The sequence below is a fragment of the Schistocerca serialis genome, unplaced genomic scaffold, assembly GCF_023864345.2.
Source record: "Schistocerca serialis cubense isolate TAMUIC-IGC-003099 unplaced genomic scaffold, iqSchSeri2.2 HiC_scaffold_863, whole genome shotgun sequence".
Taxonomy (NCBI): Eukaryota; Metazoa; Arthropoda; class Insecta; order Orthoptera; family Acrididae; genus Schistocerca; species Schistocerca serialis.
The window spans coordinates 1,049,954-1,071,477 of record NW_026048478.1 but is presented as its reverse complement, the minus strand read 5'-3'; the positions used below and the strand labels follow the sequence as shown (position 1 = coordinate 1,071,477).

Sequence of the window (21,524 nt, the reverse complement as noted above, 5' to 3'; positions counted from 1 at the left end):
TGTCCGCAAATATTTTAGCAAGAGGGGCCCAGATTCCAAAACAGCCATTCTAATTACCTGATTCAGTGCGAAGAACACATCATGCACCAGTAAATATGTCTGACATGAGATACACAAAATACATTATCTACGACGTCTGATAGTTACCTAGTCGTCATTTGCTGAAGGTAGATTATATTTTTTTAACAACCTGCAATTAAGACTCATGTAAGTTAATCCAGTTTATCAAACGAGTTAGGAAATAAAGATAGAAAGTGTTCACAAAAGTTATATTTATTCGCATACGAATAATAAAAATTCGATTGTCGTGTTGTCCCCTTGTGAGTTATTACGGGTAAAGGCTATACTCGACAACCGAAATAAATTATTAGTTCCTTTTGCCGATTCCCTGACTCAGACAACACAATCGCTGGAAAGTTCAGGGGATATTTAAGCCTTATTTCCCGTAGATACCTGACTCACGGTATTGTCGTTGATGGGAACTTCAATCATCCGTCGATTTGTTGGCGAAAAGATACTTTTATAGTCGGTGGTAGGTGTGAAACAACGTCCGACATTATACTGCAAGCTGTCTCCTAAATTACACTGACATATTAATTTAGGAGTAGAGACGAAGTGTAAACAATTGCAATGGCACACGAGGCATACTAGCGACAAACAATTCTGAGGAACTAGAGAGCTACATAACGGATAAAGGAATTAATGAACACAAGATCGTGGTAACGAGAAGGAATACTGAACCATCCAAATCCACCAAAAATGAATGAAAAACATATATATCTGTTTAAAAAACCAGAGACAGATTGGTGCCTTCCCAGAGTCAGTCACCATTTCTTCCACACTAATTATATAAGCGTGGACAAATATTGGGTCAACTTCAATGAAATAGTATTGACGGCAGTTGAGAGTTTAATATCAAGTAAATTAATAACAGACAGAACAGATCCCTCTTAGTAAGCAGAACGGGTCAGGGTGCTGTTACAGAAGCAACCACTTTTATAAGATCGCACCATCTCCATGATTCACAACCGTTTACAGAAGCTGGAAACAGTGAAAAATTCATTACGAGGTGCCTTTAACAATGTTCTATAACGAAATATTGCATCAAAAACTTGCAAAAAATTCAAAGATTTTTCTGGTTGTATGGAAAGTATACCAGCAACATGACGTATTTATTACCTTCGTTGTGTAATAGCAGTGGTAATGTAGCCCACAAGAACTTCACTAAACCGCAGTTACCAAACACAGCTTTCCATGATATGGACAGGTGAGGCGGTTATACGTTATACAGAGGTGTGGAAGTGAGATTTGTGTGTTGCAGAAGCCCGCCGGTGTGACCGAGCGGTTCTAGACACTTCAGTCTGGAACAGCGCGACCGCTACGGTCGCAGGTTCGAATCCTGCCACGGGCATGGATGAGTGTGATGTCCTTAGGTTAGTTAGGTTTAAGTAGTTCTAAGTTCTAGAGGACTGATGACCTCAGATGTTACGTCCCATAGCGCACAGAGCCATTTGTGTTGGAATAATGTGTGGACTGGATTTGGATGTTACGATGGTACTGATAGACGTGTTATGCGAGAGATCGGTAGTGGCTCATATACAGGGAAAGTGTGGGCAATGAAGTTTTTGTAATGAGGAAACGATATAGTGTGAAATAAAAAATAAATAAAACTTCTTAGCAACAAACCTGATAGCTCACGCTTGAAAATTGCTGACCAGAACACAGAAAAAAATGGGAAATTGCTTTAAGACCCATTTAGTTGCAGAAAAACATACCACGGAAAAATTAATTACCATCTCTGTAGTGAAAGCAAAGAAATACACGTATAAAATTTCTTACCTTGGAGGAACATCAGTTTTTAAAGTGGAATAATGAGTTTTAAGCTGTGTTAAAAATTGGCTTGAAGTCCAGAAACGGATTACATTATCGACAAAATTCATGAGGGAATGAAATAAGCGGAAGATCAAGATTATTTTGCGTTTAGGTCCCATAGATTATGTCATTAGAGATGGAACACAAGCTCGAGTAGGGGAAAAGGGGGGAGAGAGGGGGATGAATATCAGCCAAGCCTTTTAAAAGGAGTCATCCCGATATTTGCCTTGAGTGATTTAGCTCAACCATGAAATAAGTAAACCAGGATAACGAGATGGAGATTTTGCAATTTTCTAACATCGCAACTTCCGTTTGTAGTACAACATGATCACCTCCCAGCACCCAATAGGATTCCTTTTTTATTTTTTTATTTTATTTTATTTATTTCTTTAGAGTCATTAGTCATGCAAATGTTTTGTTACGGTGTGCCACGAATTCCTTTCCTGTGTCATCCTTTTCGTCTCAAAGTGCCAATTGCAAATTACAGCCTCAATTATTTACTGGATGTATTCCAATCTCTATCTTTCTCTACAGTTTTTACCCTCTACAGTTTCCTCTGGTAACTTGGAAGGTATTCCCTGATGTCTTAACACATATCCTACCACCCTACCCTTCTTCTTGTCCGTGTTTTCCTTATATTCCTTTCCTCTCCGATTCAGTGGAGAACCTAAACATGCTTTATCTTATCAGTTTGTAGCACCATACTGTAATGCTTGGAAATGGACTTAAAAATTTCTCTACAAAATCATGGCTTATGAATACTGCAATGCACAATGATAATTGTGAATTTTATCATTTTTCCCAAACATGGACTGTAGTTCTATGAAAATCAAAGGACGAATATAACTGGTCTAGAATCAGTGAGTGAACTCTACAGTGTCTTTGATGGTTGATGAAAATCTACCATTGCGTTTTTCCCTTCGCTATTTTGACGATAACTAGTTTGGACAAGAAGAGAATAGAAGCTTTTGAAATGTGGTGCTACAGAAGAATGCTGAAGATAAGGTGGGTAGATCACGTAACTAATGAGGAGGTATTGAATAGGATTGGGGAGAAGAGAAGTTTGTGGCACAACTTGAATAGAAGAAGGGATCGGTTGGTAGGACATGTTTTGAGGCATCAAGGGATCACAAATTTAGCATTGGAGGGCAGCGTGGAGGGTAAAAATCGTAGAGGGAGACCAAGAGATCAATACACTAAGCAGATTCAGAAGGATGTAGGTTGCAGTAGGTACTGGGAGATGAAGAAGCTTGCACAAGATAGAGTAGCATGGAGAGCTGCATCAAACCAGTCTCAGGACTGAAGACCACAACAACAACAACATCTTGAGCGAAGTATGTAAGCATCTGTTTTTATCCAATAGTATAATTTCATTAGTTGAATAATAATTATTTCGTATAACAATTTGTTTTATTCCAAGGAGTATGACACAGCACCCTCTTGATAAATGTTGACAAGAACTCTTTGTAGCTCATCAATATTTGGTAGCATTACGCTGACCAGAACATTCGATCTGACGGCGATAGCCACAGATCGAATCTTCTTAAAGTATAAATCTTGTTCAATCAGTAACTTTACTTTTTATTCAACAGATAATAATCTGATCTTTTCTAAGTTAATGTCCGTTCAACGGTGCAGTTTAAATTTCCCGCTTGTAGTCAATAATTGACGTACTGACAAGTTAGTATTTTACGCCTGGGCAGGCGTAGCCGGATAAATAGCATACAGTGATTTCATTCTAACTTCCTATGAAAATAATCATTTGAAGAATCATTTTAAATTTTAGCTGTTCTGTATCTAACTAAAGCCGAATTAGATTAGCACACTGGACTCGCATTCGGGAGGACGACGGTTCAATCCCGTCTCCGGCCATCCTGATTTAGGTTTTCCGTGATTTCCCTAAATCGCTTCAGGCAAATGCCGGGATGGTTTCTTTGAAAGGGCACCGCCGATTTCCTTCCCCATCCTTCCCTCACCCGAGCTTGCGCTCCGTCTCTAATGACCTCATTGTCGACGGGACGTTAAACACTAATATCCTCCTCCTTCTCCGAATTAGATACTTTGAACTTATGCAACGGTACTGCTAATTATAACGTTTCCGCCCTCCCATATTTTAAATACAAACACGTTACTTGAAAAGTTTGTTTCCTTAGTCTCCTTCTTCCGAAAACGTTACTGGTGGATCCTAGCGCAGGACTCGATCCACATAGGTAACTTTATGTAATTAAGCGTGTATAAAATTTTATCTTGTCTTAGTACTAAAACATGCTCTCGTTTTTCATGCTCTGCGACTCTAACCATTGTCAGGGATGTGATTCACAGTATTATTGCAAGAATTGAGAGACTAAAAAGCTGAGCAACTGGCATATTTTTGACGATTGTTAAGAGTTTGACTCGAACAGAAAATTTATCTGGCTAAAACGTCGCGGCTCAGCGCGATGGTAAAATTAACTACTAGTATGGACTTTCTTTGCTGTTCGCGTGTGGCGCTTTACCCGTCAGGAGAAAGCGCTAGGGAAATAATTTGTCAGTGCCCACATTAACTGTGTATAAAATTTTAATATTTCAAAATTTATATGTTTGTTTTTCACAATGTGGCGGAAATAGTAATGTGTGGAGAGTGTTCACAGATATTCTTGCTGTGTCCAGCTATAGAGAATATTTCAGTTGTTGATTTTCATGTTAATAGTGGAGTAAACGTGTGTGAAATTGCTGACATACCAAACACCTAAGCTGAAGTGATAAATATTTGTGTACTGGTGTTGTGCTTATGAGTACGATAAGGATGCACAGGCAGCTTATAGCAGTGATGTTTTAAGTGTCAAATGCTGATAATTTTGACCTAACAGATGGCGAATCCGCCGTAGATAGAAACGATAACGCGAACGTTACCGTAGATGGATGTGAATCACTCGCGGATAGCAATCACGTTGCAATCGCAACAACAGATCTCAGTTCTGATTTTAGCTGAAGGTATTTCGAAGACTGGACAGTATTCTCGTTTTGTAATTCTCATAGGAATGACGAGACAACATTCGCATCAGATTAGACAGCAGTCGCATCACGTAAGACAGCAGATGGATCATTTCCGAATGAAAGTAAGCAGCAGCTCAATAATTTCAGAAATGAAAATAGACAGCAGTTGGACCATTTTGAAACCGAAATCTCCACATGTTTGTATTCTCAATTGAAACAAATAAAAGCTGAGCTAACCGAACTTGTAAATAACCAGGTTACTGAACACGTAAGTTCTGAACTTGCTCCATAACAGCCGCGCAGAAATGCACAGCATCTCAGTTAGCGGAAACTGACAACGAACAACAGACTACGTCAGCACAAATGACGACGTTAACGCCAGAAGTTGTCAGGCTCACCGTCACGCAACACGCAGTAGAAACTGATATGTGGAATTTCCAAGTTGCTCGCCGTGAAGTTCCAGAAACAGTCAAAAAACTTTCCGAAGAGGTGACTATGAAACAAACCGAACAAGAATCGATGAAAACTAATATTCAAGAATGTAGCGACGTGCTAGAACGGCTTTCTGCTAATCAAGAACAAAAATTCAATGAATTCTTGAAGCAGAAAGAAAAACAACTCGACGAGGTAGTAACTTCAGAGGTAAAGTAAGCTGCACGCAATTCTGTTGATGGGATACCGTAGAACAGACAGAAGCACAGAAGTCACTCAGGGCGGGTCTCTGTCAGATAAGGGAAACTCTAAATAAAGAGATACGGGAATGGAGAGATATAATTATTACACAATTCAATAATTTACAAAAGAAATTATCTGGGGTTAGAGAAATAGGTAATTACTGTCCCAGTTTAGTAAACAAAACGTCGAATTTAAATGATCGTGCGATACCAAGTAAGTGTTCCCAAGGAGAAGAGCACACGATTAAAGTCTGGTGCTTGTTTTCCTGCATATCATATGCGGGCAGAGCCAACACTGTCTACTTTGCTACGGGAAGAAACTCTTTTAAAGATTCGACAATCACAAATTTTCATGTATTTTACATCCTGCAGTGTTCATACGATCGTTTCGAGTTATTTTACCAAATTAAAGGTCAGAGCGACAGAAAATACACCAGGTGGCAGCACTTATTCAAGGTGATGGGACACTCTGGGCAACTGAAGCTACTGAATATTGTAAAACATTTGAACGGTTACAGCTAGGTTTCCTTGTTACATACTGGTGGCAAGGTATTCAGGAACGATTGCGTCAACAGGTGTTCAATCCTGAGAGGTACAGTAGAAAGAATGGTAATTTGCGGAAATATTTTGAGATGTTTCATATCCAACACGTAAAAATGACGATAGACCACCTTTCCCAAAAGTGAATGGTGGCAAAATTCAAATCCTCCTCGACTTATCCAGGGAATCCTAGTAAAAGACGTAGATCTGGCACTGGATTTCAACCAAGATACTGCAAAAATGGGGGCGGTTCATAGTACAGCTGTAGTAACAATGATAATTATGATCAAACTGTGGTCCTTCTGGAGGGAGTCCACGATGCAACAACAATAATAATAGTAATGTTAACCCGGTTAATAACTCAGCGACATTAACGATTACAGTCAGCACCGTACAACTCCCCATGAACGTAATTGAAGTGGCTGAGAAGTCACGTCCTCAGGTGAGTAATGTGACAAACTAAGGTCGATCACGTCTTGCCCTCATATGTTGGCCGAGGAATGTAGTGAGGGCGAAATTCTTAAATAACTTCACCTTTTGCACTGCAGTGATGATATCAATATGAGACAAGAATTATTGGAAGTATATAATAACAGTGCAAACAAACCCAAAAATATTGAGCAAGCAAATATCATAACAGTTGTAGGCAATATTCCCTACAGTTGTGTTTTCAATACAGGTGCAGTTGACAGTGTGATTTCCCAGCACTTATTTGAACAAATAAATAACAGTAATGAAGCCCCTAAGTATCCAGTACAGAACTGTCGAGTAGTTGGTACTCTTGGCAGCAGGTCACAACCTGTCAAGTGGCAAGCATGGATCAAAGTAGAACTGGGAAATGGAGGAACTGAATCCCATTCCCTGTAATGGAGAAACTGATTACCAGCTGCATTTTTGGGCTTGATTTTCATAGAGAAAGGGGTGCGAAGACTGACCTATCTTCGTACAAATGCTACCTGTTGGCTAAGGACCAAGAAATATTAATAGATCTTATATGTATTGATATTATTGATATATATTGATATATTTATGTTATTCGATCTGTATATTGAGCAAGCAATAAAGGAAACAAAAGAAAAGTTCGGAGTAGGTATCAAAATCCATGGAGAAGAAATAAAAACTTTGAGGTTCCCCGATGACATTGTAATTCTGTCAGAGACAGCAAAGGACTTGGAAGATCAGTTGAACGGAATGGATGGTGTCTTGAAAGGAGGATATAAGATGAACATCAACAAAAGCAAAACGAGGATAATGGAATGTAGTCGAAATAAGTCGGATGCTGTTGAGGGAATTAGATTAGGAAATGAAACACTTAAAGTAGTAAAAGAGTTTTGCTATTTGGGGATCAAAATAACTGATGATAGTCGAAGTAGAGAGGATACAAAATGTAGACTGGCAATGGCAAGGAAAGCGTTTCTGAAGAAGAAAAATTTGTTAACACCGAGTATAGATTTAAATGTCAGGAAGTCGTTTCTTAAAGTATTTGTATGGAGTGTAGCCATGTATGGAAGTGAAACGGGGACGATAAATAGTTTAGACAACAAGAGAATAGAAGCTTTCGAAATGTGGTGCTACAGAAGAACGCTGAAGATGAGATGGGTAGATCACATTACTAATGAGGAGGTATTGAATCGAATTGGGGAGAAGAGGAGCTTGTGGCACAACTTGACTAGAAGAAGGGATCGGTTGGTAGGACACGTTCTGAGACATCGAGGGATCACCAATTTAGTATTGGAGGGCAGCGTGGAGGGTAAAAATCGTAGAGGGAGACCAAGAGATGAATACACTAAGCAGATTCAGAAGGATGTAGGCTGCAGTAGGTACTGGGAGATGAAGAAGCTTGCACAGGATAGAGTAGCATGGAGAGCTGCATCATACCAGTCTCAGGACTGAAGACCACAACAACAACATGTATTGAGGATTTACATGGGACGTATAGTCAAAGAATAAAGATTAAATATGTAAAAATTGAAATTTTATCACATGGGGATATACCTGGTAGCAGCTGAGAGGAAGAGGACATTAAGAATCACGAAAACTTGTGTATCATGTGGATGTAATTCCATACTAGACCTATTGCAAAAAGAGACTACTCCATTCCTTGGTAAAACATGAAGAAGTGGCACTTATTATATCTGGATCCGTATGAAACCATTCGAAAATCAGATGGTAACAGCTACCTCCTGTATTTACTGAAAACCAAGAAAATATAAAGACTATATCTCTTTGAGAATCTTAAGAGATATTACTCTTAATATAGTGTTAAGCAATCAATTCTTACTTATTTAGTGATCCACGGTCCATTCTCATCAGAATTGTGATAAAAATTACTTTATGTCACAGTGTCTTTGCTTGTGGTAGGCAGTTTATGTTTGAAACTAAATATTTGAGGGTAAAAGCGTCACAGGCGAATTGGTGCATGCTCTACAGGATACCAGGATGAAGCTATTCATCCCTTCCGCCAGCACAGCCCATGATAAATACTGCATAAATTATATGGAAACCTGCCGTAAAATATACCGATTAAACTGATGAGTTTGATGATCATTAATGTCTTCCTTGAAGAAGATGTAATAGATAAAAATAAATCAGCACTGATCGCTACACACACACACACACACACACACACACACACACACACATATATATATATATATATATATATATACATATATATATATATATATATATATATATATATATATATATATATATGTGTGTGTGTGTGTGTGTGTGTGTGTGTGTGTGACTTAAGTTTAAATATTGTCAGTGTTTAGGATTTTGCTTGCTGCTTGGTCACAAGAGTAAAGACAGTAAACAAGAAAGATGCTGAACAGTAAACAATTTGGGTTAGTTTATAAGGATGAGTGAAGCAGGACACTGTAAACGTGCTAAACGGAAAGTAACGGATGAGTAGTAGACAAGTAATGTTAGACTGACATGAGATGAAGTTGTTACTGCAGATGTGAGAATTGCTTGAATAATATTTTTCGTCCTGATATGTCACTGAGAGTGGTATCTATAGTGGTGATTACAGTGCACTACACTTTTGCCATGCCCTGTGATTGACATAAGCAGATGTTGGTGAAGCCCAGCGTAGTTAAAGCTATTGTTGGCAGACTGTTTTCGGAGAGCTCCAGCAAGAATAATTCAAGCGTCACAGCCAGCCTGCTTGGGCAGACTGACAATACACCATGTAACCCGAACTATGCACAAATATGGAGAAGCACGCATGTTAGCATGAAATGAACATTTCTTAATACATAATAAGAGCAGCGAAGTTAAAGTGATTGTTGGCAGACTGTTTTCAGAGAGCTCCAGGAACAATAATTCCGTCTTCACAGCCAACCCGCTGGGGACGGGCTCACAATATACCATATAATTTGAACTATGTACATGTCTTGATGAGAATGCATGTTAGCATCATAGTGAACTCTTCTTAATGCTTAATTATATGTGTGATGCAGTCAAAAATATTAACAACTAAAATCCTCACGCTGTTATACCAGGTATTACATAAAATGATGATGTCATGTGTTGTATCCATGGGACTTAATGCGATAGCACGTGTCCTCTCTCAGATCAAAATATGTTGTGAGAATGATTCTACATGTATTAATGACCTTGTGTAATTTTACATGGACTCTACGGCTGATTACGAGCGGTGACGGCGACTTGTCATAATCTGTATAGTTGTGCTGAGTCGAGATGAGTTATCAGTGGGAGGAAAACCCGTCGTATCCCAGGGTATGTGCAATTGGTTGAAATGGCTCTGAGCACTATGGAACTTAGCACTACTTAAACCTAACTAACCTAAGGACATCACACACATCCATGCCCGAGGCAGGATTCGAAGCTGCGATCGTAGCGGTCGCGCGGTTCCAGACTGTAGCGCCTAGAACCGCTCGGCCACCCCGGCCGGCTATGTGCAAATTGCTGAGCCTTTACTCGCACGACTTCGGCCGTCAATTTCCACGGTGCACTGCTCCAAGTGAGTGTCCTCCTGCTCCTCTGATTTGCGTGAGGAGCCTTCCGTTCAATGCAGCCCATTTCATAAATGTGAATTGTTGAAATTAATATGTTAAAATTATGTACTCATAACTGCACATACTAGAGCAGAAACTATTATAGGATCGTTAAAATCACACAGATTTTTGAGGAAATTCTGTGAACGCTCAATTGTAATGTCAGCTTAATTTGTTTGCTCAACAAAATGTTAAAAATCTGTGGTAAATGTGGTTTTGCATAACCGTTTTACTAAAGTAAATAACTTAACATTGATTTCCAGAATGTTCTGATAAGAAACAGGCATATGAGATAAATTAATATGACTTTACCTTTACCAAAGTAAACTGATGAATGTGTAACAAATGAAATTAGCAGTATCATATCTGGAAGAAATTTTATTGCTCTACAAAAAAAAATTATTAATATACCTATCTTTATTGGTAAAAGCCGAATATGTGTACTGTGTAAAACCAGGCCAAACTTCTCTGATATCTGTCTGTTGTTTTTATGATAAACACACTAACTTACCTTACGTAATCTAATAATTGGTACGAATAAATTCTTACTTGGAAACAGAAACCAGCTAACAGCATAAAACCAACGTGAATTTTGCAAATAATTTTGGATCTCAAAGGTATTAACTTATAAAACCGAGCTACAATTACAGTGTCGGTATAGTGTTATACATGACATTACCTAAGATGTAACGGTCTATGCCTCTACATAAAACTTAAGTACCAATATTTGTAGATAGTTTCGAGCAACCCATCGGCAAAGGAGAGTAACTGTTCGTAGTAAAAGTGTACTATGTCTTACGGTAAATTTTATGCCCCCAAAAACTAACAAACTAACACAGAAGTGATGGTATGCGTAATGGTATATTCAGTTGGCGTTTCACAATGTGATTATGAAGGAGTTATCAAATAGTGACTTGTACAGTGACAGTAATACAACTAGACACAGGTTAATGGCAGCACAGAAGACACTAAGATCGTGCGTTGCCCCTGCCATTCAGAGGGCTATGTAACGCCTAGAAATGTACTTGGGCATATCTCTACAACATCATAAGTTATGAATACTGTATTGGACAGTGATAATTATTAGTTTCATCACTTTTCCCAAACATGAATTGTAATTCTATGAAATTCAAAGGAATAATTTATTGATGTAGTATCAATGAACGCTATCGTATCTATGGCTGATATACCGACTATTATTCTCTTCCCTTCGGTATCTTCAGCCAAGCATGTAAGCATCTGTTTTAATCCACAAGTGTAATTCCATAAGTTGAATAATGATTAATTCATATAATAGCTTGTTTTATTCCGAAGAGTACACAACATCCTCTTGATAAATGTTAAAAAGACTTTCTTTGTAGCTCATCAGTGTCTGGTAGAATTACGTTGACTAGAACATTCGGTCAGACGACAACAGCCACAGATAGAATCTTCATGAACTATAAACCTTGTTAAAAAAGTAACTTTACTTTTTACGCAGAAGATAATAATCAGATCTTTTCGAAGTCAATGTTCATACAGCATGGCAGTTTAAATTTCTCTCACGTAGTGAATTATTGTCGTTCTGCCAAGTATGTTTCTTACGCCTGGGCGGGTATAGCTGGATGGAAAGTACACAGAGTCTTCATTCGAACTTCCCATGAAATTAATCAGTTGAGGAGTCATTTTAAATTTTAGTTATTTTGTGTCTAACTGAAGCCAAAGTAGGTACTTTGAAGTTACGTAACGGGACTGCCAATTACAACGTTTCCACCCTCCCATGTCTTACTCACAAATTCAACCGTTACTTAAAGAAAAGTTTGTTTCCCCATTCACCTAGTTATGGAAACGTTATACTACCTCAAATGCTTTGATTTTCTTCTGTTCGGCTTTCCTCACAGTCCAAGTTTCACTAATGCTGAACTCCAAACGCGTACTGTCAGAAATTTCTTCCTCAAATTAAAGCCTGTTTATGACACTAGCAGACTTCTCTTGGCCAGAAACGTCTTTTTTCCAGAGGTAGTCTGCTTTTGATGTCCTTTTTGCTAGGTTCATCGTGTGTTATTTTACTCCCTAGGTAGAAGAATTCCTTAACTTCGTCTACTCCCTGATCCACATTCGCTGTTCTCATTTCTGCTACTTCTCGTTGCTTTCGTATTTCTTCGATTTACTGTCAACCCGTATTCTGTATTCATTTAACAGTTCTTTCCATTTAACACATACTGTAATTCTTCTTCACTTACACTGAGGATAGCAATACCATCAGTGAATCTTATCATTGACACAGGCTTATTCGTAAATAGCTCCACGGTTTCAGAAGACCACTGTGCAAAAAACTAAAAGACATACAGAAAATAGATGCATATCAGTGGATACAGCATCTCTGCAAACTCTTAACTCACATCACAGATGCACAAAATGGGCGCTACTTGTGACATTGCAAACGTAATATTTGTACGGAATTCATTGAAGTCGCTGCTGCTACCCGCGAAGGCGCTGCGCCAGCGGAATTGATTTGAAAACTTGTTCACTGTGCTGCGGACACAGGCCAATTTGACGCGACGGTACAGAGTGGATTATATGTCCCCATGTTCTGAACTGTTGCCCAATAGCTGCACGCTCTACAACTACGCCACGGCGCGTATTACGAAAGGAAACTTTAAGGGATGCTCTATACAGTCATATGTTTCATTTTTCTGTGTCATTTGTTTTCGTGCAGGCTTCTTCCGAAACCCCGCAGATGCCGATGAATAAACCTGTATGTACACTGAAGTGAAATAAGTAATGGGTAGCTATATGCAGATATATGCACATGGGATATTCCAATCCGGAAATCGATAGGGAATTCAATATACCGAGATCCAGAGTGTCAAGAGTGTGCTGAGAGTACCAAATTTCAGGCATTATCGCTCACCATGAACAACGCAGTAGCCGACGGCCTTCGCTTAACGACCGAGAGCAGCGGCGTTTGCATGGAGTTGTCAGTGCTAGCGGACAACCAACACTGTGTGAAATAATCGCAGAAATCAATGTGGGATGTATGAGGAACGTATCCATTAGTACAATGCGGGAAAATGCTGTATTAGAGAGCTATGGCAGCAGACGAACGAAGCGAGTGCATTTGTTAACAGCACGACATCGCTTGTAGCGCACTTCCTGGGCCTGTGACCATTTCGGTTGGACCCTAGAGACTGGAAAACCTTGGCCTGGTCAGTTGAGTCATGATTTCAGTTGGTAAGAGGTGGTGTGGTAGGGTTAGAGTGTGACGCAGGCCTCACGAAGGCAAGGACCCAAGTTGTCAAGAAGGACAAGTCGGTGGTGGCTCCAGAATGGTGTGGGCTGTTTTTACATGGAATGGGCTGGGTCCTCTGGTTCAACTGAACGGATCATTGACTGGAACTAGTTACGTCCGGCTACGTGATGACCTTTCTGAGCCATTCATGGACTTCATGTTCAGAAACAACGATGGAATCTTAATGGGTGACAATGCACCATGTCACCCGTCCACAGTTGTTTACGATTAGAAATAGTATTCTCGACAGTTTGAGCGAATGATTTGGTCATCCATCAGACATTCATAGGACGTAATCGACAGGTCAGCTCGTTCACTAATTCCTGCCCCGCCAATGTTTTCGCAGTTACAGTCCGGCTGTAGAGGCAGTAGGGGTGAATATTTCTGCTAGGGACTTAAAACGAGTTGTTGAGTCCATGCCACGTCGACCACTAAGCCAGGTAAAAGGAGATCGGACACGATATTAGGAGGTATCTCATGACTTTAGTCACCTCAGTAGACTCTAAGTAGCAGTACTTGAATGGTTGGGTGTACTCACCAGCGCAGAATTGGAGAATGACGTTGAGCACGGAGGGCGGCAGCAGGTTCTTGAGCTGTGTCGGCCTCCCACAGCTGTCGCTCAGTTCTTCCAGCAGGGCGCGAACCTCCTCCTCCACTTGAGCCTGCATGGCTGCCCCATTGAATCCCAACGAACGCAGGTGACGCATTGCGAAAGCGCGCTGTTCCTGCCACAGCTTGCCGTCAACCAACGAAATACCTGCGCAGCCAAACCATTTCTCCATCAGCTCATTGTTGCACGCTGAACCCAACCCGACATACACATAAGGAGAAAGAAAGGAAGGAATATTCGGGCACATCGTCGTGTCAACGACGAGGTCACTCGAGACAGAGCACAAACTCGGACTGGGGAAGAAGTCTAACCTGTCATTTTCAAAGTAACCATCTCGGTTATCGGTTAATGATCTTACTGAGGATGGAAGCTCCTGCTGATTTTCCTTTATATTTGCGATTTGAGTTTGCGTTTTCATCTCCGTCTTCTCCAAAACGTAATGTATATCTTTTTCCTGTTTAACCAAATGTGTTCGACACTCTGGGTCATTCTCTGTAGTTCTTGATTTATTTCCGTAAAAATATTTCATAAAGTTCCCGGTTATTTTTCTGTGTTAGGCCAAAAATCTATAAGATGCGCATTTTGTATGTTGTTTTGACTACTCAGCTAAAACTACTTTAATATCGACATGATATGCACAGATCGACTTGCTTTACACTGTTTTATGGCTTGACAGTATGTCAACAGCAAAGTAATCAGAAGAATTTGCTTAAAGACTTATCAGTTTAGGTTTCATACTGCATGGATTATTTTGCACGATAGGTCGTAATGATGTCAAACGAATCATTTCACATACCCATAGCAAATTAAACCGCACATATAGTTACGGTCTTAATGTTACTAAACTTTTAGTCTCCCCCTCCACAAAAAAAGAAGTGATATGCAGATTCTGTAAGCTAGTAATAGAAAGTCTTCCACAGAATAAGAATTGTCAAGGGAAAACTTTCTCAGTTTGTTTTCAAATTTTACTTTGCTGTATGTCCGACAATTTATATCACTGCGAAAGCGATCAAAACTTTTTGTTGCAGACTTGTGAAGCCCTTTTAAAGATAACCTTAATGTGAAGTGAAGAATGTCATTTTTCCTTCTGGTATTGTAATTATATACATCATTGTTACTTTAGAGCTGTAGTCGATTATTTAGAATGAACTTCATAAAGTACTGAATTTTCTAGGAAGCAGTAGGCCAGTCTTCGAAAGAAGCACTTGAGCTACGAACTCACGACATGCAGAAACATATGGCCCCAGTATACCACTATCTATTGTTTCTCAGAGGTGCATTTGGGGTCTGGAGATGGTATAACGAATTGCCGAAACTTTTAGCAAAAATAAAATAACATCTCAATTGCAAAACTGTTTCATTATTAAATATTTGACTAGCCGCTGTCCGATGTCCACAACGGATCAAGAGAGACAGCGCTATTTCTCCATTTGCTACATACTCACCTGTTTTGCGGGTTCGGGACAGTCCGTGGAGTGTGAGAACAAAGTGTCAGGGCTCTTCCCACTGGCGCTAACCTGTAAATTGGCCGGCTCAGATTTTACGATCTTGGTGGGAGCGAAGTTTGCTGTTATAATTCGCTCATTGGAGAGACATTCGTGCCAGGCCCTACGATTACCAGTAGTGTCAGGGAGAGAGCACCTCAGCGAAGTATAGGAGGAAAGTTGAGGGAGATTCGAAAGGACACTCTTGGTTCAGAATTCATTCAGTTAAGACACTTTTGTTCTAAGTTTGGAACAATCAGAACTCCTTGAACTGGAGCCGGTGCCTCATTTTGCACTGGATTCTGCGCTCTGGGACTTAGCCGAATTTCGCTGAAGGGGCTTGGATGCACGGTGCACTGTCACGAATATTACGCGAGTGCTGTGTAAGATGGCAGCGCGCTGGTGGGAATGACGGTGAGTATTCTAAGAGGTTGGTTACGTCAAATAGGCAGACTTCACGTCGTCGATCATCTGAGATGTACGAGAGGCAGGGGAATCACTCACACAATCTCACACGGTCTTCTTGTGTAACTGGTCAGGTTTTCAATCAGGTTGTTATACGGGGCGTTCAAAAAGTCTCTTCGCAGTGCCGTATGATTGTTATCCGCGCGTGCCGTATGCCGCAGTGAATATACCGAAATGAAACTCAGTGAAATACAAGTTATTAATTTACTGAATATTCATTTTTACTTACACATTTCCACATTAAATGTTGAAAGTGTCCCCCATGTTGTTGAATACACAATTCAATTCGTCTAATCATGTTTCCAAACACAATATGTAACATTTCTTTTGTAACAGAAGCAGTGAACGTGGATATTGCAGTTTTCAATTCATCGATGGATTTTGGACGGTTTTTATAGACAGTTGTTTTTGCTGCACCCTACAGGAAAAAGTCAGGTGGTGTTAGGTCAGGCGATCGTGGAGGCCAAAGTCCCTGTGAAATTATGCTATCACCAAAAACATCAGCGAGCAGTGACATTGAAACGCGAGCTGTATGCGCGCTTGCACAATCTTGTTGAATTAACCGTTCAGTATTTCATTTAACAAAAGTTCTCCTATGAATGGGTACAGAATATCACTGCATTATCGTTGTGCGTTTATTGTTTCGCTGAAAAGTATGGGACCCACAATCCGACGTCTATAAATTGCAATCCAAACTCTGATTTTCACAGAATGAAGTGGTTCCTCATGAATACACAATGGATTTGCAGTACTCCACATACCAGAATTTTGCGAGTTCATGTACCCGGATAAATGAAACCACGCCCCATCAGTGAAAAACGTTTCATTAAGAATATCCCTTCCATTTTGTTGAACGAAATTTTTGAACCATTGACAATAATGCAGTCTCCTGCCATGATCAGTATTTTTCAGTTCTTGCGCGACTGTCACTTTGTATGGGAAAAGTTCTAATTTTTTCTTACAGCTATGTGGGCCGTTCCGACACTAACATTGATTTCCTGGGAGAGTTTTCTTACTGACTTGTTCGAACTCATGGACATTTTATCGGAAATGTCGAGTAGTTTATCCTCAGACAAAACGCTAGGACTACCACTTCTCGGTGCATCTGTCACTGAACCTGTACCTCGAAATTTGTTAATCAAATCTCGCACAGTATCACGATGTGGGAATGTTGTCTCCGGGAAAACTGAATTAAATGTTTGACGAACTGAAACTATGTATTTACCGCCAGCTTTGACACTTTTTCGACTAAAAACACGCGTTCTTCAATGGTTAGCATTTTAACAGTGACAAAAACGAAACAAACGAACAAAGGAACTTAACTTAAACGTTCACGTCAACACATAACGACACACACCAACGATACTACCGACGCTGACTGATATAAACGAAACAGTGGAATGTTGGGAGAGTCCACCTGGGAAGTAACCCAGGCAAGCGAACAATAATAGGACAGGCGCGGCTAACAGTCATACGACACTGCGGAGAGACTTTTTGAACACCCCGCACAAATCAAATGCAACCCGTGATCTTTTAAGTTCCTTAAGGTCGCCGTGCTTCATATCTGCGGTGACAGGGGATACGACGTTCGTAAGTAGCCTCTTTGGGAAGTTGACGTGTGTTACGTCTCAGCCTGCAATCTACTGTACTTGGGAGAGTTCACAGCATTCGTCTACAAATACATACACACACACACACACACACACACACACACACACACACACACACACACAAAACACCGTTTCACGTAATCTGTTCATCGGTTTTTTTTTGTCCAGTATGGAGCTAATTATGAATGTTGGATTGACTTTTTGTGCTGCATGTAATGGGCGAGAAATTACAGGATTTTTGTGTGAATGTATTTGGTATGTGTGTGTGCGTGTTTGTGTCAGAAAGAGAGAGAGAGAGAGAGAGAGAGAGAGAGAGAGAGATAGAGAAGGTAGTTGAGAAACAAGTGTTTTTGGATAATCGAGGATGTTTGATGTACTGTATTTTATTTGAGAAATTACAGTTGTACAGTTAGTTAAGTGCTGAAAATAGCATTTCGTTGCGTAGTGTTGTGTATACCGTGCGGTAGTTCCCTATTGTAAGGTTTGAGTAAAACCTGATCTCATAGTCCTCAGGGAAAGCCATAGGTTCGGCTTATGCCTTATTCGATTTAGGGAAATCAGAATAGCAGGACGGGGATTTGAACCCCATTCCTCCCCACGGTAAATCCACGGTCTTGTACATACACCGAGTCAGCTTGGACGTTTCTGTTTATGAATAAGTAATTGTTAGTATGACTTTGCGTGAACGCAAACCAGAATGCTGGAAATTTGTACTCGATTCCCTCGGTTGTATCGTCAAGGGGGTAAATGTATATAAAGTCTTTGGTATCAAATTAAGAAGGAAATGAGAAGTAGTAATACGCTCTTCATTAAAACTTTCCCGGATATGTGACCATGATGAGCTGTTATATAGATCAATGTTTTGACCAAACCAACAGGTGGCCTTCCTCAGAGTGATGTAAATGCACCACCCACCTGAAGACTGATGTCAATATTGGCAAAACTTTAATCAATACAATAACATGCTGACGTGTTGATGTCAACGCAGTACTTTCACCAAAGATGACAATGTTGCATAACGCTAGGTTAACAATGATCAGCTACTGCCCAAAATGTAGATAACGTTTGACCAGAATGAAATCTGAAAAAATATGTGAATTTAGTGAGGAATCAAAGAAATTCCAGTCTGCATGAATCGTTCGGTTATCGATCTTCCACAGGAACTCAATCATTTTCTCTAGTGTAGTGCTACACACGGAGCAGATGATCTGGAGCTAGTTGTTTCGCGCCATTTCGTTTTGAAACTGCGACCTGCTCAGCTTGAGCAGGCAGTGTAAGAAGTTCATGTGCTTCCGAGGGATTAGAAATGAAGAGAAGAAAATAACTGCTTCAAATCTACTGCTATCTTTGGACTATACGAGAACAAAACGTCAAAATTAATAACAGTGTGTTAAATTACTGTCACAAATCGCTGTAGAATATCTATTCATTTTTTACCACTATTTTTTGGTTACATTTGTGGACACTTGGAGAGAGAGCTCCATGCGCACCTACAGGTTCAGGTGGAACAGGTATGCTCTCAGGTCTGATTTGTCAGCAGAGGGCAGTCTGTGAATCTCATTAGGTCAAGCATGTCTCCCTGGGGTGTTGAGCAACCTTCGCAGAGGCCAAGCTCAGGCCAGCTTCGCTGCTTTTGTTTTAATACGGCCGACCGCTACCTATGTGCTGGACAGTGTATGCCGTGCCCCTTCTCATCCCCTTCTGATGATTTGAACACAAAATTTTTGAATTTCTGTGCTAACTTCGAAGGCCCTGGCACCGCGGTTAACGTAGAAACGTCTCTTCCGCTTCGTTCAAAAAATTCGATTTATCCAATGAGACTGCTTTATGTCACTTAGCGCATGAAACCTACCGGCAGACCAATCAAGGTAACTGTACTTCAGCCTAGTGCCAACGTGGCAGTGGTAAAATGGGCCATTGTAAGCAAAAATTGAAAATTTGCTTTTCTTTGTCCAATTTTTTGTTAATTTTGATATATTTCTGGTCCGTCACATTGGCGATAGTTTGGAGTCGTCCTCTCTACGTTTAATTTTTGAAAGGTTAAAAGATAGGCAGGAATAAGAAACATTTTGACGTTGGGGGGGGGGGGGGGGACAGTTTGTCAGAGATGTCGGAAGATTCACGCCATCTGGGGCGGTTTGACACACTTCACTGATATTGACGAGATGTAAGTTTTCACAGTCGGCTGCAGAGTGATCTGTAATCTGGTTAGCTCGATTCTCATATGTTTCAGGTATGCAACCTGAGTTGCTGATTTAATTCTGATTTGTATTTTGTTTCTTTATTTGGTATTCGTGAGCTGCACAAATAGGGATATGCAGTCGTCCTTTTAATTTGATACTACCCACAGTGGTAAAGTTACTTTTATTAATGTAGTTTTGTAATTACATTATTTGTATTCTTTGATAACTTTTGATGAAACTTTCTGATACTTAAGCGTTAATAAAATTCTATTCAAGCTAGACTTGACCTCTGTGTCAAGATCCTCCGTTCAACATCACTAGGACATTGTTTTTAGAGCGAATTGTGTAAAAAGAGAGTAGAATATGTGTTTGAACATGATGAGACTGTTAGAAAAGCATGGACAGGTGTGAAGACCACGCTTTAGCTTAAAGTCACAGGAACATTGTCGTGGAAAAAATGGCTCTGAGCACTATGGGACTTAACATGTGAGGTCATCAGTCCCCTAGACTTAGAACTACTGAAACCTAACTAACCTAAGGACATCACACACATCCATGCCCGAGGCAGTCGCGCGGTTCCAGACTGAAGCGCCTAGAACCGCTCGGTCACTGCAGCCGACCATCGTCGTGGAAATTAGGCAAAACAGATTAATACAAATTAAATATATCAAATGAAACTATTTGATTCCAGAGCATTTTATAAATTCTGAAACATCTATCATGTACAAATGCAGACTGAAGCGACGAATGAAAATTTGTACCAAGGACAGGATTGAAACCAGCGTCGCCTGCTCACTGGGCAGATGCGTTGACCACTACGCCACCCTGGCACAGTGGCTTTCTGCAACTGCACGATCTACCCTAGCACGCCTCCGTCCTCAGTCCAAATTCCAACTCATGCTTTAGCCACTTTATACTCCCCCTAAAAACGAACAGCATTGCAGAGACTCCCCAGCTTTATTGTAATAGCACCTCAGACTTAAAAGGCTCTGGATCCATACAGTTCCATTTGGTTAAAACTTTGGCGCCTGCGGTTCAGACAAGATCCCCCGTTAGCTCGATACTGATGTGCTGTTCCAGTACAGTCGGACAGCTTCTACAATGCTGTTCGAATATAGAGGGAATACCAAGTGGGCTGAAGCATGAATGGGAATTTGAATTGAGGAGGGACCCTTGCTACGGTAGTCCATGCAGTTCAGCAAAGGCACTGTGGCAGGGAGCCGAAGCGGTTAGCGCACCTGTCCAGTGAGCAGGAGGCATGGGTTCGAAGCGACACTGATACAAATTCTAATTATTCGCTTCGGTCTGCATGTTTTTGTTCCTAACATGAGGCATGACCCTGTCGAATTGTATTAAAGGAAAACACGTTACTGGCACTCAACTTACAGTGATTCATAAATAATTGTCATTTCCATACAAAGAAGAAGAAACATTTTAATCCTTTACTTTTTGAAACAAGTGGTACACGTCTGATAATTTTGACGTAACAAAGTAGTGTGTCCTCCTCCTGAAGGGTGGTTTGAACATCGCAGTGCCTTACTAGTCCTGGTCCTGTAGCCTCTGGTCGTGTTGCTCTTGTCTTCCTCTGACCCCAGAACTAACAGATCCAGTTTAACGTAGACTCCGTACCGTAGAGCATCTTGGCATTTTCACATAAATAAATCAATGCCAAACGTGAAATAAGCGATAAGTGACAGGAAAAACACACGACAGGTTGAGATCTAACCTCAGATCTTTACATTTAACGTCATACACTTATCCACTGAGTCACTTTATTTTTTGTTTTCCTTTCTTAACTGTGACCACCCCGATAT

General features: G+C 40.3%; 1 protein-coding gene across 1 annotated transcript in view; it reads right to left on the bottom strand.

Annotated features, from left to right (window-relative positions):
- Window positions 1–21,524, bottom strand: part of LOC126452441 (methyl farnesoate epoxidase-like) — a 159,424-nt gene that overhangs the window by 71,174 nt on the left and 66,726 nt on the right. The window contains exon 3 of the mRNA XM_050091071.1: window positions 13,897–14,115. Coding sequence (XP_049947028.1) covers window positions 13,897–14,115 — 219 coding nt within the window. The remainder of the gene's footprint in view (window positions 1–13,896; window positions 14,116–21,524) is intronic.